The 26,634-nt window shown below is 44.7% G+C and overlaps 1 protein-coding gene and 1 pseudogene across 2 annotated transcripts; both read right to left on the reverse strand.

Annotated features, from left to right (window-relative positions):
* Positions 1-1,867: 1,867 nt before the first annotated feature.
* On the reverse strand, positions 1,868-15,945 carry SYPL2 (synaptophysin like 2). 2 transcript variants are annotated; one of them, XM_077120004.1, is made up of 6 exons: positions 15,832-15,945; positions 15,574-15,648; positions 8,456-8,580; positions 7,171-7,372; positions 6,027-6,218; positions 1,868-4,640 (listed from the first exon to the last, which is right to left on the reverse strand). In XM_077120004.1, the coding sequence occupies exons 1-6, from the start codon at positions 15,883-15,885 to the stop codon at positions 4,494-4,496; spliced, it is 795 nt and encodes a 264-aa protein (XP_076976119.1). In that variant the 5' UTR covers positions 15,886-15,945; the 3' UTR covers positions 1,868-4,493. The 2 variants fall into 2 exon arrangements, with proteins under 2 accessions (XP_076976119.1, XP_076976118.1); XM_077120003.1 differs by having other exon boundaries at positions 15,574-15,651; positions 15,832-15,939.
* A 1,705-nt stretch (positions 15,946-17,650) lies between these two features.
* On the reverse strand, positions 17,651-18,513 carry LOC143649401 (V-type proton ATPase subunit e 1 pseudogene; annotated as a pseudogene).
* Between the last annotated feature and the right edge of the window lie 8,121 nt (positions 18,514-26,634).

Below are 26,634 nucleotides of genomic sequence, written 5' to 3' on the forward strand. Positions count from 1 at the left end.
CCCTGCCCCGCCGCGGGCACGCCTCTCCTCTCCCCCCTACCCGTCCAGCTCACTCTTTGCGCAAGCGCAACGCAGGTCGCCTTCCCCTCCCCCTCCTGCCTGCATAGCCTTCTGGGAAATGTAGTCTGGGAGGGAATGCTGTTGCTACCGATCTTGCAGGGAGAGCCCCTCAGAACTGCACAATTGAACGGGAAAAAAAGACGACCCGATTCCCAGGACCTTCTCTCCTAACCCTTGTGCACACATTTTTTTTGTGTGCTACCAGCTCACTTTCCCAAGCTCACTTCACACATTCCCCATCCCCAAACCTCTCTCTGCCCATGACGCCCCTCCAAGCGGTGAATCAGCCAGCTGGCTGGCGCCCCTTCCGAGTCTGGCGGCCACGAAGAGACTCCGCTCCCCTGTAGATCGAATAGGGTAGGTGCAGGGAGGTGGGCGCTGTGCATCAGAAGGGCAAGGGGAGGGAATCTGCTGAAGGACACAGAGGTTGGCGTGGGGGAGGCTCCTCGGCTCCCATGTGGTGCCTCCTCTGTGGGAAGCCCTCGCTGCCCTGATGCACAGCAGAAGGTTGGACAGGCGTTGTCTGGGTTTGGGAAAAACGAACCGAACCGACCAAGATCACCTGTCAGGATGACAGAAGGCTGTCTCCGAGCCAGAGCCAGCCCCGGAATCCGGGTGGCCCTGAAGCAGCTGGTGTTTGCAACCTCTCTGCTGATCCGTCTCTCTCCTCCTGAGAAAAGCGAGCGATACCCTATACTGCCTTTTCCCACACCCTGGCAGGACCCTGACTCCGTTTATCACTTTGGTTTCTTTTTCTAATGAATATTTTCCTTGCTGCAAGGCTGCTACTGGAGCCTTGGCATAGGGAAATTTCTCTTCGGGTCTGTCATTTTCCTTCCTACGTTCAGCCTTGAAAGCACCATAATCATCCACTTCTTTCTTCTCAGCTGATGACATTTCTTCCCATCCTCAAACAGTTAAGAGACAAAAGTCCCCCCCCCCCACCAATAGCACATCAGAATAGAGCTATTGATCCTCTTTTCCCTTCTCAACCCTCACACCTCATGCCATTACTCAACTAAGAAGAAAATAAATTTTGAGGAAGTAAGTCAAGGTCTTTGGCTTCAAAACCTCAAGGCTTTCTTCTTTTCACCCAGGGGAGGTCTAAGTACTTCAAGGATAGTCTTTCAGGGCAAGGATCTTAACCTGTGATCCAGAGATGATCCTTAGGGGGTCCAGGAATCCCATGAAATTAAATATAAAATTGTGACCAAGTGTAATTTTTCTTAGGAATGCAAATGTAATGTGTTACTGTCTGTTGGAAGAGAAATAGAGGTATTCAGTTTGTTCATCAAGAATCTTATTATTAAAAGGGCAAGGCACATGGCCCTCAATTGCTGGTGGAAGGCTTGTTTGGGTCACAGATGTTACACCAGCAAATGGAAACAGCTTTTGTGGAAGCCACTCTCCCTCACATTTTGAGTTTGCCCTAGATTTGCTGATAAGTCCCTGTTACTTTGAACTAGTTGGGTACTGTGGAAAGAGGAGATATCACCAGACTGGAACCTGCCAGGAATAACTGCTCATCTAGCAGACTTAATGACTTGAAGTGTAGGGTGGAGCGGAGTGGACTAATGTCTTGGTGGAAATGCTGATATTGGTCCAAGAACTTAAAAGAAAGGGAGAAGAAAAAAAATTTTAATCCCCAGAAGATCATGGTGATGAATACACAACTATGTGATGATACTGTGACACACTGATTGTAGCCTTTGGATGGATTGTATGGTATGTGAAGATAGCTCAATAAAATTACATCAAAAATAAAAAAAAATTTAAAAATCCCCAGAAAAGCTCCAGTTTTGGCTCCTTCATGGCAAACTCTTGCAGCACTGTTTATTCAAATGTATAAGAACAAGCACCAGAAAACAACATGCAACATCCACCCCTACCCATGAGCTGCAATCCCAGAAGAAGGAGACCTATGACCTTGATGGCAGAGGGAACTCACGTCCAGGAAAGGTCCAAGGTGGGCACCCCTGGCAGGGTCAGAGTTTACTAGGGCAAAGAGCAAGTATCCTAATCTGCTGACCTCCTGCAGCAGCTGAAGAAACCAAACACCTTTTCCTACCTCAGGCTCCACTTGGCAAAGAAATGATGCCAGCCTGGTTGGAGAACACATTAGTCCTGTGAGGATTGCCCTGCCTTGGTACTTGGCCTAGCCTGACCCTCTGGAGGTAAGAAGGTGAAATGGCCTTTGTTGTGAGGGTGGCCATGGAAAGAGATTTAACCTAAATCAAGGCTCTTCTGGCTGAGAACAAGAAGAAAAGGAGAAAGAGCCTTCTCTGCTCTAAAGCAAGCTCTGAGCTGGGAATTATGGGAAGGAGTAAATACCCCTTTCCCTAGCTTAAGGGCCAATGGCTAATTTTGGCCCTCAAATAAGAACATTTTATATCCATCACATTTCAAAAAAAAATTATAAATATATATACAGTATCCAGAGTTCCAGTAGAAGCTGCTCACAGACCCTTATGGGGTCTGAAGAAAAATGAATTTCACCCCTTTGTTCTCGTGTCTCTGGAACTGTGGACAAAACTGTTCCCCCTTGTCCTTGAGAAATGATAGGGAAGTTTGGGACAGAGAGAGAGGTTCAGACTTAGAAACACCCTCACCATCTCTTTTCTTCCCTCCTCAAATTCCTTTTTCCAAATCTAAAAAAACAAAAAAACAAAAAAAACAAAACATCTAATTCTTTCACTGAAGGACTCTGGGGCACTTGAGAGTATAAATCTCACACTCTTTCTGACAAGTGGGGAAACTGACTCAAATAGAAAATGACTGGCCCGAAGTCAAGTTCCTGACTCCTGGGTACCAGCGCACATAATACTATGGATGGCTCTTAGGGAAATGAAAAGGTTGGACGGTGTTGACTCAGTCCTGTGGAGAGATTGGCACAGGGCACATTCACTTTTGGGATGCTAAGTGGACCAATTGGCACTGGATTCCCTCTTCATCCTTAAATCCCACGGAAAGGGATTTAACCTAAATCAAGGCTCTTCTGGCTGAGAACAAGAAGAGGAGAAAGAGCCTATGGTCAGCCCTACGGCCAGGGTGGGTTGAGGTGTTTTGAGCTGAGTAGGAGATGGATGGCCCTTACCCAGTTAGCATTTACTCTCAGGCCTTGGGGTCCAGAGAGAACTGAAGGAAGTGTCAGGAAGAGGAGACACATCAACAACAAATACGAACTGGGTCCCGAAATGAAGAAGCACCAATAGCATTGGCCTGCCCAGAACTGGGGAGGGAATAGGGCCTAGGAGAGAAGGAAGAAGTGGGAGAGTAAAAGGAAGGGGTCCATCCTTTTGTAAAGGTGAGAGGGGAAGTATGAAAGAGGGACCAGAGTAGGAGCAGGAAAAAAAGTGAGGAAGAAATGGGCCCATCCATCCACGTCCTGGGGCTTTGGGGCAACTTAGCCTCACTGATGGTCCTTTGGGCCCTTCCAGAGCCCCTACCTGACCCCACAGGAATGAGAGGAGAGCCTGGACAGTCTTTGAAAAGGTTCTCACGTGCCTCAGACCCAAGAGGCTGGGGAAGGGAGATGAACAGAGAGGTTGGAGTAGAGGGAGACCCCTCATCTTGGGTGGCCAAATAAGAGACCAAGCCCAAGAAGGAGGACAGGGAGGAAGGTCAGGAGTTTCTGTGGTGTGAGTTTTGAGTGTTGGTGGAAAGTGCCCCTGCCTGGAGGGTTGAGGGACTCAGGAAGTATAAAAAATTGATTTTGCCAGCAAGTTGTCTGTTTTTAGTTTTTTGTGGGGATGACTGAAGTTGCAACTCAGTTGCAATTTATCTGTTCCCCACTGTGTCCAGGCCTCATGGTGACCCACCAAAGGGCTGTTTTCTAGGCTATCAGTCTCCTGGTTCACACATGGGCAAGCAGAGGCCAAAGAGGAAAGTGGAAAGGACACTGAGCTCTGGCCTAACTGGTGATCAGTGCAGACACAAGGAGCTGGATGATAGCCACTGAGGAGGGGTCACTAAATCACTGCTGAGCCCCCATGCAAGAGGACCATGTAGAAGACTGCCAGCCAATTTCCCCTCCATCCTCCTTTTATTGAAGTTGGACAGGTTGATATAGAGGAGGCTTCCAGGAACCAGTCTCAGGACCCTGTTCTCCTACCCTCAACCCTCACCTGCAGCAAAGGATATTTTTCTGAGACCATGAGTCAGATATGGTAAGACCCCAAATAAATGCCTGAGTCCAGGTGGTAAACAAGAAAGACTGAGCTCCTGCCATCTGGGGCTCCAGCAAAGGAGGGATAGGAAGCCACTGGGAGGGCTGGCCAGGTTTCTGACAGCTGATGCCTGCCCATCTGTCTTCTCAAAGCTCAAAGTCCAGAGTGATGGGAGGGGGGGTTAGAGGAGGAGGAAGAGGGAGGTCCTGGAAGCCGGTGGTAGTAGAGGAGGTGCTGTCCTGTTTGGGAGTAGCCAGGTGGGACTGTTTACTGCTTCTCCACCGCTCCCTGCTCAGCTGTGCTCTCTTGGCTGGGGCTCTGGTCCTGGCCCTGGCCCTTCCCGTGCCATGGGGTCTCCTTGAACACAAACCAACAGTTTCCAGCCCACAGGAAGAAGTTGATAAAGCCGAAGAGCTGCAAAGACATCAGGGGAGTTTGTGAGACTAGTAAGGGGGCACCATGGAACAGAGAGGGGGAAGGTTACTGTGTATGTGCACCCATGCATGCAAGGGTGTGGTGGGAAGAGGCACAGAGGTCTAGAAAGACTAAAGACTGAGTACAGGAGAGCAGCAAGGTTCAAGGCCATCTTCCATTAAAGGGTTCTCTGGTTAAAAATGTCTAACTCTGTCTCCAGCATGCACCCAGAGAGTGACTTGATTGCTAGGAGAACCTGGCTCCTGGAATGGAGCATCACACAAACCATAGCGAGGAGCCGAGGGTCAGGATCCTGGTGGAGCTTCCCACATCCCAAATGAGACCCTGTCTGGAGCGTCTTCTGCAGGGTGGGTGTGGCTGGAGCTGTCCAAGGTACCCTTTCTCTTGGGCCACGTACCCAGCCAGGCTATACTCAAATATCTGTTCATAATATTTAAAAACCTATTGGCAGGAATTATTTAGAAGGAAGTATACTGATATCTGCAATTAACTTTGAAATGCATTAAAAATTAGATGGACTGATAGAGGGAGAGAGGCAGATCCATAAGTGATAAAGCAAGTCTAATAAAATGTTAGTACCATGGAGGTGGTGAGTGTGTGGGTGTTCACTGTAACATCTTTCAACTTTGCTGAATATGTGACTGTTTTCTCAATAAAATTTTAGAGGGAGGGGAGAAATCTATCAACAAGGTTCCAGCAAGGTCCAGAAGGCTCCCTGATGTGCCAGCCACTGACCCCTTCAGTTGCTGGGTTATAGTGAGGTCTGAGACATGTTGAGGGGAGGGCTGAGGTGGCTAGGATGACAGGGGGCATTTGAGAAGCTCAAAGCCCTAGATATTTGCCAACTCAGATGGAAATATTTCAACATTTTAGCTGGTCTGGCTAAACCACACTGACTGGTCCTACCACCGCCTGAAGCCCCTTTATAGTCCAGAGGCCTGAGCAGTAATGAGCTGCCTCTTACTCACTCTGGGTCTGCTTCCAAATCTGAACCCAGCCCCAGGCCTGCTCCCAACAGTGGTCCCCTTCGCATGCCCATATGCGCCACACACACTCCACACACATCGTAAAACAGGCAGGAGGAGTAGAAGCCACAGCCTGCCCAGAGGTGGGAAGTAGACAAGGGAAATGGGAAAGCAGAGTGCAGAAGGAAGAAGGCACAGCAGGCTAAGTGGCTCTTGGATTCCTCCTATCATGCAATGTCTTCTCAGGATCTAACAGGGGCCAGCAACCAACATCAGGTGCAGAGGATATGAGCTCTGGGGACATCCTTCCGTCCCTCTCAGAACCTACTAGCTGGAACAGGCCTAGGAGGCGGTGATAGCACTGCTTCTCCCCAGACCCCTGCATGGCCACAGGTCTCACCACGGAGATGTTGGCCAGGCCCATGGAGGGCGTGGCCCCAGCACTGCACACTGCTTCCTCGCCATGGCACACAGACATAGCTGCAGTCAGGCTGGATGGACGCGTGGCTCCTTTGACATCTGTCAGGCCCTTGCCCCAGGCAGCTGCAGCTACCAGCCAGAAGAAGGTGAAGGATACTGTTACACAGAAGTCCTGGGAGAAGCAGAGGCACAGAAAATACACTCAGTAAGACTCCATGACTCCCCACTTCTTTTCTTGTTGCCATGATGCATTAGGACTCTGGGATACCAGGACAGCTGCCTCTTCCCATCCTGCCCTAAACGTAGAGCCTCAAGGAGCATTAATCATCCAAAGGGGGCTGTTGCCTGCTACCAAAGGATGCCTGCCTCTCAGGGTTGCCCCTGTCCATGCCCTTAGAGCTAAGAGCAGGCAACAGTGTACTAGGTCATTTGCTAGTCAGCTTCGCCACAAAGCCCAGGTGGCCTTAATGCCCCTCTCTGCTTTCCCAGCATTTCCTTTGATCACTATTGCTCACCTATAACTAGAGGCAAAATGAGGGCAGATCATAGGGAACAAATGGAATCCCCTGAGGCTGCCTTGCACACCTGGGAAAGGGAGAGAAAAAAGGCGAATACTATTCAAAATAGCTAACACTTATTGAGGCTAACTATATACCAGAGACAGGGCATGTCTCACTTCATTCCCACAAAATGCTACAAGCTACTAGTTTTATCCCCATTTTACAGTCAAGGAAACTGAGGCTTAGACAGGATAAGTAACTTATCAAGTTCACACGCTAGTAAGGGACAGAGCTGGGATTTGAAGTCAGGCAAAGTGTGACCCCAAAGCCTGCTGCTCTTGTGCGTTCTGTGAGCAGGAGCAAATGAAGGGAGGCTGGTAGAGGGTAGGATCCTGAGATTTGGGCCTCCCACTGGCCTGAGGAATGGTGGGAGCCACAGCTTCCCAAGAAACCCAAAGCAAAGGGCTAGCGGGAGGATTCAGGACATTCCAAATATGGATGGCAGGGCCCCAGGCAAGCCAGCGTGTTGGTCCTCCCTAACGTGCAGCCCTGCCTTTCCAGCTCCCACCTCAGTCCTCAGTTTCTCCACTTGATCCCTTCTGAGCGGCGCAGCCACCCACTCACCACAAGCGGGAAGCGCCGGTTCTCCGTGTAGAGCTTGTGGAAGCGCAGGTAGAGGACAAGTGCGGCCATCGTGTAGAAGAAGGAAAAGATGGCCAGGGTCACAAAGAACTCGGCAGGGGCAGAGAAGTCCCCCATGAGATGCATGGTCTTGGAGGTGGATTCATCGTCACAGAGCGGCATCTCGTACTGGACCTGGTTCAACCTGAAGGTGAGAGGGAAGCCACCCTGCGTTTGCAAAAATCCTCCCCACCCCGTGGAGGCAGGAAGCACTTGCTTGCCCCGGAAGTAGGCCTGGGCGAGTTCTCACCCGGGGCCTCGTACAGAGCCAAGAAAGGGGGCAAGTTAAGGAGTAACATAAATTGAGGGAGATTTGCAATCAAGGTTAGACTCAAAAACTTCCCTGGAATTCCAGTCAAACCCTACTGCCCCTTCAGCTGCCACCCCACACTCATTCACCTGCTCAGACACGGAGACCATTTATTTCTAAGTGTTTCCAAGGCCCTTTAGGTCACAACCACAATATGGTCCATCTTTTTCTGGACGTCAGACTACTAAAGTAGATGGCCTTTGCTTTTCCAGGGATGGAAGGAAGCTTACAGTTATCAAGCTAAAGTTGGAATCATCTATTCTCAGGCCTTATGTAGGCCCTGAAACGAGATTATTTGAACAAAATGAAGAGAGGAAAAACAACTAATTATATTCAAAAGACAGTTCTAGGTTAGGTGCTGATACTAGTAATTTCTGAAGAGTGAGCCCTGTCTGCATTCTCCTCTGAACACTTGAAATTCCCTTCTTCAGCTCCCAAGTACCCAGGAACAAGTGTTCTCTTCTCCCTCCTGGTCAAGTTGTACCTCTTTGTATTCTGTTGTTATCAGGGCAGCATATGCATCATTTATTTGGGATCTAAGTACTAGCAAGGTAGGAAGTAGGCTGCTGAGGGTCAGAGGGGCCTACCCAACTTGCCCAGACTTGACTCTAAATTTCCATCCCAAATTCTATGCACTATTGTTCACTGCTATTGGTTGACTATGGGCTAGAACATATTGTCACAGTGATCTGTGTTTCCCTTATGTTTTTCCCTGCTGAGTGTGTCTGAAATTCTGAAAAGGCAGAAAGGACACAACCCCTATAATTCTATTTGAATCAGGGGTGGCACACAACAAATGGCCTTTAGGTTTCTGATGGATGAGGAGGAGAAGGAGCAGGTAGAAGAGGAGAAGAACCAATCAAGTCCTGCTAATCCGGTGAGAGCAGCTGTGCCCGGTAAGAAGCAATTCCTGCTCACCTGAAGGGATAGCCGAACGAAACAATGATGGCGCTGACATCCTTGGCTTCGTTGTTGCAGCGAACTGTCGCTCCTGTCTCCCCGCTGTAGGAGCCGCAGGACCCGAAGGCGAAAATAGCAAAGAGCTGAAGGGGAGCGAAGCCTCTTTGTGAGTCAGAGGGCCTCAGCCAGCCAAGGCAAATCCCTGCAGAACCACCCGACGATTCCCAGCAGGGTGCAGATATGGGGGAGGGGGGGGCAAGGAGTCCCTTTAATCAAGCTTCTCCAGGCCTCCATTGGTCTCCCGACCTTCAAAGTGCTGTGCTCACTGCACAGGGTGCTGGACTAAGTGGCCAAATGAATAAGGTGGGCATTGAGTGGTGCCTCGGAAGGGGATGAAGAGAAAGGAAATGGACAGTTTTCAGGTCTTCCCATTGGATGTGACCTTGGAGACCACAGGTAGTCTATGGTGATAACTAAATAAAACCTCTGTAAATCAGGCTTTTGGAAACTTGTAGTTCAAAGCTAGGCTTGAATTTCCTCCCCAAGGAGAAGCACCCTCAGAAATAGATTACCCTTCACCAACCTAGGCCAGGCATGCTTGGAATGCTTTCCATGTATCCTTTGAACCAGTCATCAAATCCTGTCATTATCTTCTTGCTCACTCCTATTGGCTTTCTGCCTCAGTAGAGGGGATGTCACTCGAGGGGACAACTGCTACTAAGCCTCAGAGGAGCCAGGGTGGGCAAGGGCTATGCCGTTATCCCATGGTACTGCCAGCCTAACTCCTCTTCCACTCCAAATATGCATTTCCTTCCAGCCACAGTGCTGGCTGGCCCAACACTGACCATCCTGGCTCAAGCCCAGAGAAAAGTACCCTCCACTTGCCTTATCAGGTTCCGCTGCTGTTTCCCTGCTGGTGTTTCCCTTTGTAATCTATTGATGCTGCCATGTCTCAGTGTGAAGAACCAGAGGCATTCAGATCACTTGAATTGTTTTCCTCGTCACCTTTCATCACATTTTACTAAACCTCCCGTCATTATTGAAAAGAAAATTCCTCATTCCTATCATTTTCAAATTTCTTTCTGGGGAAACACAGTTTGGTTAGAAAAGGAGGTGGGAAATTGGAATCTATTATCCTCCCACATTGTCTGCTCAGGCTTGGTTTCCTGTACACTTACATGGTGTAAGTCACTCTGGGTAAGCAGCGAGCTTATTCTGTTTAACTTCACTGTCTCTACATTTCTCTGTTACTCTTGGCATTAAGTACACAGAAGAGAGCCAATCCACATCCCAATCCTGAACCCAGTGTCTAGAATAAAGTTGTGTCCATTATCTTGCTAATGCTTGTTAGTGTTATGGAGTGTAAAGAGACCTGGACTAGGAGACAGGAAATCTGGGTTCTAGTCCCAGTCCTGTTACTAATTAGTTGGGAAACCTCTGATAAGGTAGTTCCTTTCTAAGTCTCCATTTCCTCATCTGTGAAGTGAAGGGTTTGAGACAGATCACCTAGAGACCTTTCCTGGCTCTGGGATTGTTTCACTCTTTGAGGGTAATGCTATCTGTGCCCTCTTGGCTGGGCTGGCCAACAGCTGTGCTCTGCCTTGGGTGGTGTCCGGTGCCACTGCCCGCCTTGCATTGCCTGGACTGCCAGATCTTCTCCAAGCTGGAGCCATTGACTCCTCTCTAAAGGTCATAATGGGCACCTCTCTTTTTCCAGGAGGTTCATTTCAAATAAAGGAGGATTTTCCCCATTTTAAAAGATATCCAGGAAAGGAGATAGCATAATCCCTTTCCAACGCCTGAAAAACCCCCTTGTTCAACTTAAATCCAAGAGGCTGCAGTGCAGCCTGCCTGCTCATCTTCTTGACAGAGCCGGGGAGAAGTCATTCAACGCCTCTGCTGTGGTACCCTTTACAGACTCAAAGCTGCCTCACTGACACTGACAATGGAACTTCTCGAATTCTTCCTTGCAGGAATTCTCTAGTTTTTGTCAGCTCTGCGGCTCTCTGATTTCTCTTTGAAGTTCATTTATTCCTTTTCACTTATGGCGCCCAGAACTGGACACAATCAGAGTGTCACATTCTAGGAAGGGTAGCACAGTTGGACATATTTTTATACGTTAGCGATGACTCAGTGAATGGCTGCTTAAAGGTTCCCTAAGGAAATAGGTATTCCTAATTTGAGGGCATGAATACATCAGTCACAGAGTTTTCTCTTCCCCAGCAATCTCTTGACAGGCACTCTCCTGAATATCTACAGAAAGATATTCATTGCGTATCTACTATGTACCAGACACTGCCCTGGGCATTGGTATTTAACAGTGAACAAAAAGAAAAAAAAAAAGACCTTATCCTTACAGAACTTATTTTCTAGATCCGCACTCTCCAATACAGTAGCTGCATGTGGCTATTTAAATTTAAACTGCTTAAAATTAAATCAAATGAAAAATCCAGTTTCTCAACCACACTAGCCACATGTTAAGTGCTCAATCGACATTTGTAGCTAGGAAGTACCATATTGGGCAGCACAGAGCTTTTCCATGACCACAGAATGTTCTGCTATGTCTAGATGATAATCCTGAGGTCCTGAAAATCTAGGACTCTGCTTTCTGATTCTTCAGAAGGCAAAATATACTCATAATGACTTTACTATTAACTATATTCGCTTATATTCAGATATTGAAAGTCAAGAATCTCTAAACACTTTATATGGTAACTCTTGATTAATCAGAATATATGATTAAATCTAAATGTTACACAGTGAGATGGTGCAGATAAGAGACAATTTGCTACATAAGGGGAAGAAAGGAAAAATCTTAGGAGATTCTTCCAGGTTCACAGAACAAAAAAATCTCAGAATGTTCTCATATTAATTGTGGTGTTGAATGCAAAACTATGTGATTATACTGAGAGCCATTGATTGTACACTTAGGATAGATTATATAATGTGGAAAAAAAGCATCTTGGAGTTATCAAGTCCAAAAGTTTCATTTATTTCAGAGGTGAAAACTGAAGTCCCAAAAGATTAAGTGACTTTCCCAAGGTTATGTTTAGCTAATGTGAAAGTCAGGCTTACAATTCATGTCTCTAGTGCTCTATCCACTTCATTCATTCATTAACTCAACAAACACTTATTGAGCATCTACTTTGTGCCAGGTGTTAGAAATGCAAAGATGACTAAGACTCAGTTCCTACTCGCAAGAGCTCACAACCAGAGAGTGTCATGCTAAACAAACAAACAAACAACAAAAAGAAGACCCCATTTCACAGAGTGACTAGGCTAACAGAGAGCTCTACCGTGCAACAAGGGTTACAGACAGGGAGTGAGTAGCTCAGCCGTGCACCTGGGCTCCCAGCCCCTTCCAACTTTCTGCATCAGATTTGCTTTCTTCCCTGTGACAGGTTACTGAGCCATAGGGAAGAGAGAGAAAGAACTGAAGACATACCTGTCACCAAGCACAAAGCTCCAAGATGAGCCAACAGGGGGCCCTGAGACAAAGAGTTTTGGTGCTGACTAGTCAGTCTTCCTCCTCTGGAATCTGCATTGCTAGGGACAGGGCGGGCCAGGTCAGCCCTCCAACTCCTCCCCTCCTGCCTCTGCATCTCTTTTGGGGAGATGTCACAATGACCTTCCCAGTTTAAGGATGAGGCTCTACTTTGTTGCTGACTGGCTGATGATAATCCTGTGTCAGTCTTAGTTATGTTAGTCTAACTAACCTAACATTGCCAGTTCATGCAGGGCACAAGGAAAACAGATTCGCTTCTCCCACAAGCATCTCATTGGTTTTACGGATTCTGATGGCGTTGGTTCAAATGTACTACCCTTCTTGAAATTGCTTCCTTTCATTACAGAGACTCCAGAGCCAAACAAGTGACTTTGGCACCCAGAAATAAATTATTGATCAGGACACACCCAGTTCAAGGCAATTATGACTTATTTACAAGCAAATGGGCACAAAGACTAACCCAGGAGATTCTTTTGAACCTTATCATGATATATATATTTTTTTGCATGGGCGGGCACCAGGAATCGAACCTGGGTCTCCGGCATGGCAGGCGAGAACTCTGCCTGCTGAACCACCATGGCCCACCCCTTACCATATTTTGCTGTGACATTTAAATAATCTCACCAAAGGGCAAGTCTAGCTGGACAGTCTGCATAAGTGGGGAGAGTGTCACCAAGGATTAGGCAGAAGGGGAGTTTGGGCATCGGAGGGAAGGGAACCAATTTTGCAGAACACTTTCTGGAGTGCAGACTCCTCACCATGGCCTTCCTGAATGCTCCCTCAGACAGAGGCTTTATAGGTGTCACCTCCAGTGATCCTCCTGGGGAGCCAATGAGATGGGTCTAACCCTATCTCAAATAAGGAAACTGAGGTCTATACAGATTTCATCAGTTACCCAAGGTTCCATTGGTTTGAATCCAGAGGAGACTGGATTCAAACCAAGGTCTGTCTGTCCTCAAAGTCTTTTTGCTTTCTTCTTCTTCTTCTTTTTTAACATGGGCAGGCACCGGGACCCGAACCTGGGTCTCCAGCATGGCAGGCAAGAATTCTGCCACTGAGCCATGATCGCACTGCCGTGCCTTCTTTCTTTTTTTTTTTTATAAAACTAGTTCTTCAGTACGTGGTCTTGCTGTATGCCCTTGTTACTTCTCTAGTTTAGTGTGGACTTAGCAAGACTCAGGAATTAGAATTAAGGTTAGATTAGTTAATTTCAGAATTTTAAAAAACACTCCAAGCCAATCTCCTAACTAATAAAAGAGTACTACTACTCTTTCCTCACAAGAATTCTAGTAAAACCTTTGTTTTTTGGTAATAATGACAACAAAAGTTTTCAATTACCAGTGCAATAACAGCAAGATTTGTATTTTTTTTTTTCCTCCAGTCAGGAGCATTTGATCCCTCCAAGTAGAAAAGAGTTAAAAAAAAAAACACCCTAATGATATTTTCATGATGATTTTTCACGCGTTCATGCCGGCTCATCTGCAGAGACTCAGGGCACGTGGAACTCATGTCCCCTGAACTCAGGCTACCAGGATAGCAATAAAAGCAATCCATGTCTCCTAATGATACTACCCTGTGAATGAAGGCTGAATTCAGAGTCTAGTTCAGGCCCCTGGACTTAGCATTATGAAAGAAAAGGGTCTCTGTTTTTGTTTAGCCCCTCTCTAAAGAAGTTGAGGATCATAAAAGTCAAACAGTTCTTGATTCTTGAGACAGCAGCATTGACCCTGGCATGACCCTGGCAGTGCTTCGTGCAGCCTTTGTAGAAATGGTGTGGGTATTGGAAGGGAGGGCCTGGAGCAGGGAGAAGAGGAGATGGGGAGGAGAAGAGGATCAAAGGATTAAATAAGGAAGCATTTCAGAATTTCCCCAGGGTAGACGATCCATGGTCTAATAATCACGTTGTTTCCCTCCTGTGTTGACAGTCGTTCTAAAGTTTCCCTTAGCTCCATTTGTCTAGCTTAATGATAAAATTATACCCCCTAGATTTCACTTTCTGCTCCCCTGGATTGCTCTTTAATGGCTCTCCTAGTTCTGGATCACAGTCACTTGGACTCCTACTGTCATTCTTGTACAGCTGCCTCTGGTATCTGAATGGTGGATCAGGAGAGGATAGTGAGCAGAGGAGAAAGAGCTCACTCAGCAGTTGATCCAACTGCTCTTGAGGCAGAAGGGAGAGTGGAAAGTCCCTGCCATGTCCCAGAGTTTACACTTGGAAGCTCCCCAGAGTGGCCTGCAGCTCCCGTCAGGGTCTCAGATATACAGAGAAAACCCTGACTGTACTATTGCCCCTGAATTCCAGGTGTGATGATTCTCATCCAAACCAAGATTTAGGAGTTGGTGACACAGTGCTAACTCCTCTCTCCAGTGAGTTCAAAGCCCTTTAGAACTGAATCCTCCTCAGGATTACCAAGTTACCAATTATAATTGGTAACTTACCCCTTAGCTGACTTCTGTACTGAGGGCATATTAATTAAGCTATTCATACACGACTTGGTGTGTGGATTGTCCAGTTTAAATATGTCCTGCTGTAGTGCACTAAATTATCCCAAGTCTTTCTAATTTAAAAGAGTGCCCTGTCCGTATTCCTAATTTATGCCCAGAAGGCCTTGCGCAATAGGAAGGACGGAGAGCATACAGATATCTCAACTAACCAGTGAGGCAGAGATGTTTTTTTTCCCGCTAGACCATTACCGGGAAACTGAGGCACTGGGAGAAGTGATTTCTGCAAGTACACAGGGTAAGTCCTAATGTGGGGCAATATTCTAGCACACTCACCCATTTAGAATCTTAGACCTTGAAAGAATAAGGGTACCCTACAGATAGTCTGATCACCCCCCCCATTTGACTAATGAGGAAACAACTGAGGTCCAGAAGAAGTGACTTGCCCAAGCTCACACAGGTGGGAAAGGTGGGCCCAGTTCTGAAACCCAGGAGCCCAGCTTCCCAGCTCAATGTTCCATCTTATCTATAAACCACATTTTAGACTAATTCTTGTCTTAATTTATGTTTCTTTCATTGACTCCTAGGACCATGCGTTCATTCATTCATTCATTAGCCCACCCTCTCACTCAGTGATAGGAACCAAGAGGAACAGTCCAGTGACCTCAAGAGGGCAACCGCAGAGTGGGGAACTTGCACCCTGAGTCCATCCCCTGGATCACGCAGGCCCTGTTGGGTTTGGGGGGCAGGATGGTTTCCATCGCCTGCCTCTTTCCCTCCTTTGCCCTCCACCGCCTCCCCCACGTCCTGAAGAGCGGACCTCATCCCCCTCGTCCTCCTCCCCCCTCCCTCCACCGAGGAGTGGTATGTGCAGGATCAGAGTTCTGGAAAGGTTACACCCGGCTCCTCTCGCCCGGGTGAAATGTGAGCGCCCTGGGCAAAGGCTCCTTGAACATAGAAGGGCCGAATCCGGGAGTCCGCATGCCTAGCTCCTCACGCTCCTGCCACCAAGTACTGGAGAAGCAGCCCCAGTCCGCCCCTCCCCCGCCCACCTGTCGCCGCCCCCCACCCTTCCGCTACGGCCCAGTCGCAGCACCCCCCCACCCCACCCCCAACCGGGCCACATTGCTTCGGGGCAGCGTCACAGCCCAGGCTCCCGAAATAACCCGGGGTTAGGGCAGCGACTCACCCACTGGAGAACTTTGATGAAGCCCAGCGGCTCCTCCAGCCGGCGCCAGCGCAGCCCCAAGAGCAGGCGATCCACCTGCTGAGACAGGGCTGGGGGTCAGGGCGGTGGGGTGTCTAGGGAAAGCGCTGGGCTCGCTCCCGATCGTTCACACCCGGGGGAGGGAGAGGAGCAAGAAAGGGTCGGGCGGGGCACCGAGGCGGAGAGGGGGCGGTGAGAGAGCCCCCGGGGCAGCAGGGCCGAGGGGCGCGCGCGGCGTACCTGCTGGCGCGGCGACTTGTCCGCGGTGCGGCCGGAGCTCTCGGTGGAGGACATGCTGGCGCAGGGGGGCCGGGGCGCGGCGCTGGGGCTCGCCTCCCTCGCCCGGAGGCGGCAAGTACCGCGATGGTGCTGGGGGCTGCCGGCCCGCGGCGGGAGAAGCAGGCGGTGCGGGAGCGCGAGCGGCCGTCGGCGGGCCGGGATCCAGGCTGGCGGGGAGGATCGCGGGGCGCTGCGCTCGCGCTCGCCGGGACCGCGGCCGCCGCTCTGCCCCGCCGGCTGCAGAAAGCCCACGAGTCCGATTCAAACTTCTGTCAAACTCGCCGGAGAGCCTGGCAGCCGAGTCACGTGGCGTGCGCTGGCAAAGCCTCCTCCCCGCCTCTTCGCTCCCCAGTCTCGGCCCTCAGGACGCCTTAAAGGGACCTGTGGCCTCGGCGAAAGGGACCACACACTTGACCAGAAAGCTCCAGGGCGCGTCCCCACGGAGATGAGAAAGCCAGCTGCTCCAGCTCCGTCGCCAAGTCGGGAACCCAGGACGGCGCGCCCACACTCGCGGGTTCCCAGCTTTTCTTTTTCTTGACATCCTGGGATTCGGAATTGCTCTTCTCGCTTTTTCCCGTCTTCCATACCGTAATACCCAGAACTTAAAAGGAGTTTCAAAGGTCATTATCAGCTCCAGAAAAAGGTTTACGGTTAACAGTTAACCGCTTACTCCCCAAATCTTGGTGAACTAGTACAGACGAAAAGGCAATAGAAGATAAACTGCTCGCTCTTTATTCTATCTAGTTAGATACCGTTTTAATTTTTCTTGTTTTAAATTTTTAGCAAAAAGGAATCGCGTTATGTTAGTAATTTAAAAATTATTCTTGAAAGAGTTTAAACTCAATCTTCCTTAAAAATAACCATAACGAGCTCAAATGAGGGTTGGGGAAAAAAAGCCTTTAGGGAAGGGTGGTAGGCAAATAATCCAGTTTGAATTGAAAAGTTGGCATTATTACTTTTAATTTTTTAATAAGCTTTGTTTTTAGAGCAGTTTTAGATTTACAGAAAAATTGCACAGAAAGTTGAGTTCCACATCCTCCCCCACAAGTGTGGTACATTTGTTACAGTTCGTGAACCAATATTGGTACATTGTTGTTGCATTTTTATCTTTTTAATTTTTATTTTATTTATTTATTTTTTGCATGGGCAGGCACGGGGACTCAAAACCGGGTCTCGGGCATGGCAGGTGAGAACTCTGCCACTGAGCCACCGTGGCCCGCCCTATTGTTGCATTTTTAGCACCCTTAAATCAGTCCCTAACTTTTAAAAAGTATGTGAGGGGAGCTCAGAGTGGGCAGTGGTGAAAATTACACATTCTTTTCACCAAAGTATAAATATAAGTTGTAAAGGGTTAAGCAATTTGCCCAAGGATATTAAGTGTCCTGGGCTGTTCTTCCTAGGAACTGGCTTGTAACATATGAATCCATCTCATCACAAAGTCATTTTTGGATGTCTCCCCAGCTTTTCAGAATGACTGCTTTTTTTTTTTCTTAACTTTTTTTAATGGTGGTTACATGCATATAACATAAAATTTGTTAACTATTTTCAGTGTACAATTAATTACATCTGCAAAACTGCGCTACCATCATCACCATCCATTACCAAAACTTTTTCATTACCCAAAAGGGAAACTTGATACCCATTAAGCAGTAAGTCCCATTCCCTTCTCCCATCACCCCCCAGTAGCTCTAATGTACTTTCTATCTCTATACATTTGCCTATTGTAGATATTCTATATAAGTGAACTCAAACAATATTTGTTCTTTTGTGTCTGGTTTATTTCAATAGTTATTATATAGCATAATATTTCAAGGTTCATCTATGTTTTAGCATGCATCAGAATTTCATTCCCTTTTTCCCAGATTTCAGTAGAAACCAGAAAAATAATTTATTCCAAAATACGGCAGAAATAAGAAATTCATCCTGGAAATATAGTTTGGTGCAATTCTATCATGTTGTGACAGACCTTCCTTTGAACATGCTTTCCTACTGGCTGTCCCACTGGAGTCTTATTTGCCTTGAAGTAGTTTCTGGGTCCATCTTAAACACTTCAGAGATTCTCATGTCATGAATGGGCAGAGGCCATTTTCCAATCCACAGATTCCAAGAGAAAATAATGCATTTCTCAGAAGAATAGCACCTTCTAGCTCAGAAGTCTGCAAAAACATTTTGTATGATCAGCACAATTTAAGTAGGCACATGTTTCATCAACATGTAAAAAAGATGACAGGAAAAAAAACACTGAGTTTTAGAGTAAGATATTCAAATGTGGTATAAATGTTTAAGGCAGTTGATACCCAAAAGGGTAAATCAAAGAAGATTGGGTTTGGAGGTAATCTTGCATCCAGAAGGATTTTCTTCATGACTTCAATGACAATGTAAAGTATGCCTTATTCTTCAGGGCCAGTGATGCTTGAGATACCAGATGATTTTAGTTTTCAACTGTGGTCCCAAGAGAGGGCTGAGTTGGTTCAGAATTGCAATCAGCCAAAAGAGATAGCAGCAAACTGAACAGGTCACCAACATGGTAATGATAACGCTTGGGTTAGAACTCTTAGGGATGATCCAGGGCACTAAGAGACCAACAAAGACCCAGAACATGCTTGTCACAATAAGAGGCAACTTGAAGCCATTCTATATCATGCCAGAGCTGCCAGCCTCTGCATCACTGCCTCTAAAACTTCATTCCTTTTTATGGCTGAGCAATATTCCATTGTATGTGTGCTGGTTTGGAGCTGTAATGTACCACAGAAAAGCCACATTATTTTAATCCGTTCTCGTGGGTGCAGACCCATTGTGGGTGGGAACTTTTGAATAGGTTGTTTCCATGGAGAGGTGGCTCTTAATCCTTTACTGGAGTCCTTTATGAGAGGGAGCTGAGAGACAGAACAGAGAGATGAAACAAGTGAAGGACACAGAGAAAGAAAATGCCCCAGGAGAAGCTAAGAAAGACAGAAACGCCCAGAGACATTTTGGAGACAGTCATTGAAACCAGAACCAGGAGAGAAAGGCTAGCAGACATGCTCATGTGCCTCCCCTTGTGACAGAGGAGCCCAGGATGCCAGCAGCCTTTCCTCAAAGAAGGTACCTTCCTCTTGATACCTTAATTCAGACATTTTCATGGTCTTAGAACTGTACATTTGTCACCTATTGAATGCCATTTGAGAAAGCCAGTATGTTTCTGGTATATTGCATTCCAGCAGCTTTAGCAAACCAAAACAATATGTGTATACCACATTTTATTTATCCATTCATCTGTTGATGGACACTTGGGTTGCTTCCACCTATTGGCTATTGTGAATAATGCTGGTATAAACATTGCTGTGCAAATATCTGTTTCAGGTCCCTCTTTTCAATTCTTTGGGATGTATACCTAAGAGTGGAATTGCCTGGTTATATGGTAATTCTATGTTTAACTCTTTGAGGAACTGAGTTTTCCACAGTGACTACTAGCAATGCCACAAAGTTCAAATTTCCCTATATCCTTGTCAATACTTGTTATTTTCCATTTTTAAAAAAGTAGTAGCCATCCTATTAGGTGTAAAATAGTATTTCATTGTGGTTTCAGTTTGCATTTCCCTAATGGCTAATGATGTTGAGCATTTTTCATGTGCTCATTGATAATGTGTATATCTTCTTTAAAGACATATCTATTCAAATCCTTTGCCCATTTAAAAATTGGATTGCCTTTTTGTAGTTAAGTTATAGGAGTTCCTTATACATTCTGGATATTAAACTGTATCAGAGCTACGATTTCCAAATATGTTCTCCCATTTTTTTGGTTGTCTTTTTACTTTCTTGATAATATCCTTTGATGCACAAAAGATTTTAATTTTGATGAAGTTCGATGTACCTATTTTTTTTCTTTTGTTGCTTATGCTTTTGGTGTCTTACCTAAGAACCATTGCCGAATATGAGTCCTGAAGAGTTTCCCCTATGTCTTCCTCTAAGAGTTTTGTGGTTTTAGCTCTGATATTTGGGTTGTTGATCCATTTTAAAACACTGCATTTTAGGATAAGATGCTTTTCACTTAATTTTTGTAATTTATTTATATGAGGTAGGGGCAGTATGACTGCTTTTTTTTTTACATTTTTAAATGTTTTTTAATTCTGAAATATAATATATATACTAAAAAGCAATAAATTTCCAAGTACATTTTAACAAGTAATTATAGAACAGATTTTCAAGTTTGGTATGGGTTACAGTTCCATGATTTTGGAATTGCTCCAAAACACTGGAGGTCAACAGAAATATCAATATAATGATTCAGCAGTCAGACTCATTTGTTAAATCCTATCTTCTCTATTATTTTCTTCCTTCTCTTTTTTTGGTGAAAAACAACATATATACAAAAAAAGCAGTAAATTTCAAAGTTCATTGCAACAATTAGTTGTAGAACAGATTGCAGAGTTTGGTATGGGTTACAATTCCACAATTTTAGGTTTTTATTTCTAGCTGCTCTAAGGTACTAGAGACTAAAAGAAATACAATATAATAATTCAGCATTCGTACTCATTTGTTAAACGCTGCCATTTCTGTATAACTCCATCACCTTTGAGCTTTCTCCCACTCTTGAGGGGTATTAGGGCTATGGCCATTCTACCTTTTCCATGTTGGAAGGGGCTATTAATAATAAGGGGTAGGGAGATGGAACTAGCTGATGTTCTGGAGGTTGTAGGTTTCTGAAAAGTTACTTTAGTGTATGGAACATTGTAGAATCTTATATATTGCCCTAGGTGTTCTTTAAAGTTAGCTGGAATGGTATTGGTTGAGGTTTGGCAAGTTATGATAGCAGCAATGTCTAACTGAAGCTTGTGTAAGAATGACCTCCAAAGTGGCCTCTGACTCTATTTGAACTGTCTCAGCCACTGATACCTTGTTACACTTCTTTGCCCACTTTTGGTCAGGATGGCACTGTTGATCCCATGGAGCAAGGGTCAGGCTCATCCCTGGGAGTCATCTCCCCCACTGCCAGGGAGACTTTCACCCCTGGATGTCATGTCCCACATAGGGAGGGAAGCAATGGTTTCACCCGTGGAGTTGGGTTTAGAGAGAGTGAGGCCACATTTGAGCAACAAAACAGGTCTTCTGGAGGTGACTCTTAGGCATACCTATAGGTAGGCTAAGCTTCTCCACTACGTATATAAACTTCACAAGAGCAAGCCTCAAGATCAAGGGCTTGGCAACACAACAAGCAAACTCACTGCCCTCCCCCTCTCTACATGGGACATGACTCCCAGGGGTGTGGACCTTCCTGGTAACATGAGACAGAAATCCTAGAATGAGCCAAGACTCAGCATCAAGGGATTGAGAAAACCTTCTTGATCAAAAGGGGGAAGAATGAAATGACAAAATAAATTATCAATGGCTGAGAGATTCCAGAGTCGAGAGGTTATCTGGAGTTATTCTTACACATTAAATAGATATCACCTTGTTAGTCAAGATGTAATGGAGAGGCTAGGGGGAACTGCCTGAAAATGTAGAGCTGTGCCCCAGTAGCCATGTTTCTTGAAGATGATTGTATAATGATATACCTTTCATAAGTGACTGTGTGATTGTGAAAACCTTGCGTCTGATGCTCCTTTTATCTACCTTATCAACAGATGAGTAAAACATATGGAATAAAAATAAATCATAGGGGGAACAAATGTTAAAATAAATTTAGATGGAAATGCTAGTGGTCAATGAAAGGGAGGGGTAAGGGGTATGGTATGTATGAATTCTTTTCTGTTGTCTTTTTATTTCTTTTTCTGAATGGATGCAAATGTTCTAAGAAATGATCATGATAATGAATATGCAACTATGTGATGATATTGTGAATTACTGATTATATATGTAGAATGGAATGATCATAAGTTAATAATGTTTGTGTTTGTTATATATTTTTTTAATTTAAAAATTAATAAAAGAAAGAAAAATAAATAAATAATAGGAGGAGCAAATGTTAAACTAAATTTAGTAGATTGAAATGCTGGTTATGGTGAAGGGGAGGGGTAAGGGGTATGGTATGTATGAATTTTCTTCTGTTTTTTTTTATTGCTTTTTCTGAATTGATGCTCTAAGAAATGATCATGATGATGAATATACAACCATGTGATGATAGTGTGAGTTATTGATTATATAACAAGAACAGAATGATCATATGATAAGAATGTTTGTGTTTGTACGTGGTTATTTATCATAAATAAAAATTAATTAATTAAAAAACAAAAAGATCAAGGGCTTGGCCCATTCATTTGGGCGTCCATAATGTTTGACACAGTATACAAGTTTTCCCCGGTGGTAAAGTTTAATAGTTTCATATTTTTTCTCCCATCCCTCAAGGAGCTTTGCCAATACTTTTTGATTATCTGCTTAATATATTCTGGGATGTATCCAGGCATTACATTAAGCTATGCAGGATTAAAAGCTCTCATTCTTATTCTGGGCTCCCTGTGTTTGGATTATTTAAATGATCTATCCAGACAGGTTGAGTTAGATTATGTGCTACAGAAAATCTAGGTTCTGAACAACATTAACCTTTCTTTCTTTGGTCTCAAAGACTAGATGAGGACTTCCGGAGAAGATGGCGGCTTAGTAAGATGCGCGTGTCTTAGTTCCTCCTCCAGAACACCTACTAAAGAAATAGAAACGGTACAGAACAGCTCCCGGAGCCACGACAGAGACCAAAAAGACAGCGTACCCCATTCTGGAAAGGCTGAACCGGCAGGGAGAATCTGCTGCGGTGAGATACCCGAGGGGCGCGCGCTTCCCCGGGCCAGGGCAGCTGGCGGCCGGAGTCCCTCCCCCCCTCCTTCCCGGGCCGGCTGGGAGAATTGGACAGGTGGTCCCCTCAAGCCGCCGCGGCCGGCGCCCCCCCCCCACACGCGGCCACCTGGGCCGGCTGGGAGAATTGGATAGGAGGTCCCCCAAGCCGTGGAGGCCGGCGACCGGGGTCCCTTCCACACACATGGCTTCCCGGTCCAGCTGGGAACGTTGGATCGGCACTCCCCCAAGCCACGGTGGCCGGCGCCCCATGCCACGCTTGGCTTTCCGGGCCGGCTGGGAGATTTGAATCGGAAATCCCCAAAGCCGCTTCGGCTGGCGACCCTCCCCCACAGCGAGAGTTTTCCAAAGTTAAAGGAGCCACAGCATCTTTTACTGGTGGGACCCACAGACAGACGAGCGCCACAAGCACCACATACTGGGCAGGATAAGAAAAACAGAGTCCAGAGATTTCACAGGGAAATCTTTCAACCTGCTGGGTCCCACACCCAGGGAAATCTGATTAAATGCCCAGACGCCAGAAGAAAATAACAGATCACACTAAGAAAACTGAAGATATGGCCCAGTCAAAGGAACAAACCAATAGTTCAAATGAGATACAGGAGCTGAGACAACTAATGCTGAATATACGAACAGAAATGGAAAACCTCTTCAAAAACCAAATCAATAAATTGAGGGAGGACATGAAGAACACATGGGCTGAACAAAAAGAAGAAATAGAAAGTCTGAAAAAACAAATCACAGAACTTATGGGATTGAAGGACAAAGTAGAAAAGATGGAAAAAACAATGGATACCTACAATGGTAGATTTAAAGAGACAGAAGATAGAATTAGTGATTTGGAGGATGGAACATCTGAATTCCAAAAAGAAACAGAAACTATTGGGAAAAGAATGGAAAAATTTGAGCAGGGGATCAGGGAACTGAATGATAATATGAACCACACAAATATACGTGTTGTGGGTGTCCCAGAAGGAGAAGAGAAGGGAAAAGGAGGAGAAAAACTAATGGAAGAAATTATCACTGAAAATTTCCCAACTCTTATGAAAGACCTAATTACAGATCCAAGAAGTGCAGCACACACCAAAGAGAATAGACCCAAATAGGCGTTCTCCAAGACACTTACTAGTTAGAATGTCAGAGGTCAAAGAGAAAGAGAGGATCTTGAAAGTAGCAAGAGAAAAACAATCCATCACATACAAGGGAAACCCAATAAGACTATGTGTAGATTTCTCAGCAGAAACCATGGAAGCTAGAAGACAGTGGGATGATATATTTAAATTACTAAAAGAGAAAAACTGCCAACCAAGACTTCTATATCCAGCAAAATTGTCCTTCAAAAATGAGGGAGAAATTAAAACATTTTCAGACAAAAAGTCACTGAGAGAATTTGTGACCAAGAGACCAGCTCTGCAAGAAATACTAAAGGGAGCACTAGAGTCAGATACGAAAAGACAGAAGACAGAGGTATGGAGAAGAGTGTAGAAAGAAGGAAAGTCAGATATGATTTATATAATACAAAAGGCAAAATGGTAGAGGAAAATATTTTCCAAACAGTAATAACACTAAATGTTAATGGACTGAATTCCCCAATCAAAAGACATAGACTGGCAGAATGGATTAAAAAACAGGATCCTTCTATATGCTGTCTAGAGGAAACACATCTTAGACCCAAAGATAAACATAGGTTGAAAGTGAAAGGTTGGGAAAAGATATTTCATGCAAATAACAACCAGAAAAGAGCAGGAGTAGCTATACTAATATCCAACAAATTAGACTTCAAATATAAAACAGTTAAAAGAGACAAAGAAAGACACTATCTACTAATAAAAGGAAAAATTAAACAAGAAGACATAACAATCATAAATATTTATGCACCAAACCAGAATGCCCCAAAATACGTGAGGAATACACCGCAAACACTGAAAAGGGAAGTAGACTCATATACCATAATAGTTGGAGACTTCAATTCACCACTCTCATCAATGGACAGAACATATAGACAGAGGATCAATAAAGAAATAGAGAATCTGAATATTACTATAAAGGAGCTAGACTTAACAGACATTCATAGGACATTACATCCCACAACAAGAGGATACACCTTTTTCTCAAGTGCTCATGGATCATTCTCAAAGATAGACCATATACTGGGTCACAAAGCAAGTCTTAACAAATTTAAAAAGATTGAAATCATACACAACACTTTCTCGGATCATAAAGGAATGAAGTTGGAAATCAATAATAGGTGGAGTGGCAGAAAATTCACAAATACGTGGAGGCTCAACAACACACTCTTAAACAATGAGTGGGTCAAGGAAGAAATTGCAAGAGAAATTAGTAAATATCTCGAGGCGAATGAAAACAAAAACACAACATATCAAAACCTATGGGATGCAGCAAAGGCAGTGCTAAGAGGGAAATTTATTGCCCTAAATGCCTATATCAGAAAAGAAGAAAAGGCAAAAACTCAGGAATTAACTGTCCACTGGGAAGAACTGGAGAAAGAACAGCAAACTAACCCCAAAGCAAGCAAAAGGAAAGAAATAACAAAGATTAGAGCAGAAATAAATGAAATTGAAAACATGAAAACAATAGAGAAAATCAATAAGACCGGAAGTTGGTTCTATGAGAAAATCAATAAGATTGATGGGCCCTTAGCAAGATTGACAGAAAGAAGAAGAGAGAGGACGCAAATAAATAAGATCAGAAATGGAAGAGGAGACATAACTACTGACCTCACAGAAATAAAGGAGGTAATAACAGGATACAATGAACAACTTTATGCTAATAAATACAACAATTTAGATGAAATGGATGGGTTCCTAGAAAGACATGAACAACCAACTTTGACTCAAGAAGAAATAGATGACCTCAACAAACCAATCACAAGTAAAGAAATTGAATTAGTCATTCAAAAGCTTCCTAAAAAGAAAAGTCCAGGACCAGACGGCTTCACATGTGAATTCTACCAAACATTCCAGAAAGAATTAGTAGCAACTCTCCTCAAACTCTTCAAAAAAATCAAAGTGGAGGGAAAACTACCTAATTCATTCTATGAAGCCAACATCACCTTCATACCAAAACCAGGCAAAGATATTACAAAAAAAGAAAACTACAGACCAATCTCTCTAATGAATATAGATGCAAAAATCCTCAACAAAATTCTAGCAAATCGTATCCAACAACACATTAAAGAATTATACACCATGACCAAGTAGGATTCATCCCAGGTATGCAAGGATGGTTCAACATAAGAAAATCAATTAATGCAATACACCATATCAACAAATCAAAGCAGAAAAATCACATGATCATCTCAATTGATGCAGAGAAGGCATTTGACAAGATTCAACATCCTTTCCTGTTGAAAACACTTCAAAAGATAGGAATACAAGGGAACTTCCTTAAAATGATAGAGGGAATATATGAAAAACCCACAGCTAATATCATCCTCAATGGGGAAAAATTAAAAACTTTCCCCCTAAGATCAGGAACAAGACAAGGATGTTCATTATCACCACTATTATTCAACATCATGTTGGAGGTTCTAGCCAGAGCAATTAGACAAGAAAAAGAAATACAAGGCATCAAAATTGGAAAGGAAGAAGTAAAACTATCACTGTTTGCAGATGATATGATACTATACGTCGAAAACCCCGAAAAATCCACAACAAAACTACTAGAGCTAATAAATGAGTACAGCAAAGTAGCAGGTTACAAGATCAACATTCAAAAATCTGTAGCATTTCTATACACCAGCAATGAACAAGCTGAGGGGGAAATCAAGAAATGAATCCCATTTACAATTGCAACTAAAAGAATAAAATACCTAGGAATAAATTTAACTAAAGAGACAAAAAACCTATATAAAGAAAACTACAAAAAACTGTTAAAAGAAATCACAGAAGACCTAAATAGATGGAAGGGCATACCGTGTTCATGGATTGGAAAACTAAATATAGTTAAGATGTCAATCCTACCTAAATTGATTTACAG

Source organism: Tamandua tetradactyla, chromosome 11, assembly GCF_023851605.1.
Source record: "Tamandua tetradactyla isolate mTamTet1 chromosome 11, mTamTet1.pri, whole genome shotgun sequence".
NCBI lineage: Eukaryota > Metazoa > Chordata > Mammalia > Pilosa > Myrmecophagidae > Tamandua > Tamandua tetradactyla.

Bases quoted from the DNA above. Each gene is read 5' to 3' on its own strand.
- SYPL2 (XM_077120003.1), bottom strand. From the start codon at position 15,885: ATGTCCTCCACCGAGAGCTCCGGCCGCACCGCGGACAAGTCGCCGCGC. The intron at 15,652-15,831 runs GTACGCCGCGCG...GCCCTGTCTCAG, and splicing joins ACAAGTCGCCGCGCCAGCAG to CAGGTGGATCGCCTGCTCTT. The intron at 6,219-7,170 runs GTGAGTGGGTGG...TGCTTCTCCCAG, and splicing joins ACCGGCGCTTCCCGCTTGTG to GACTTCTGTGTAACAGTATC.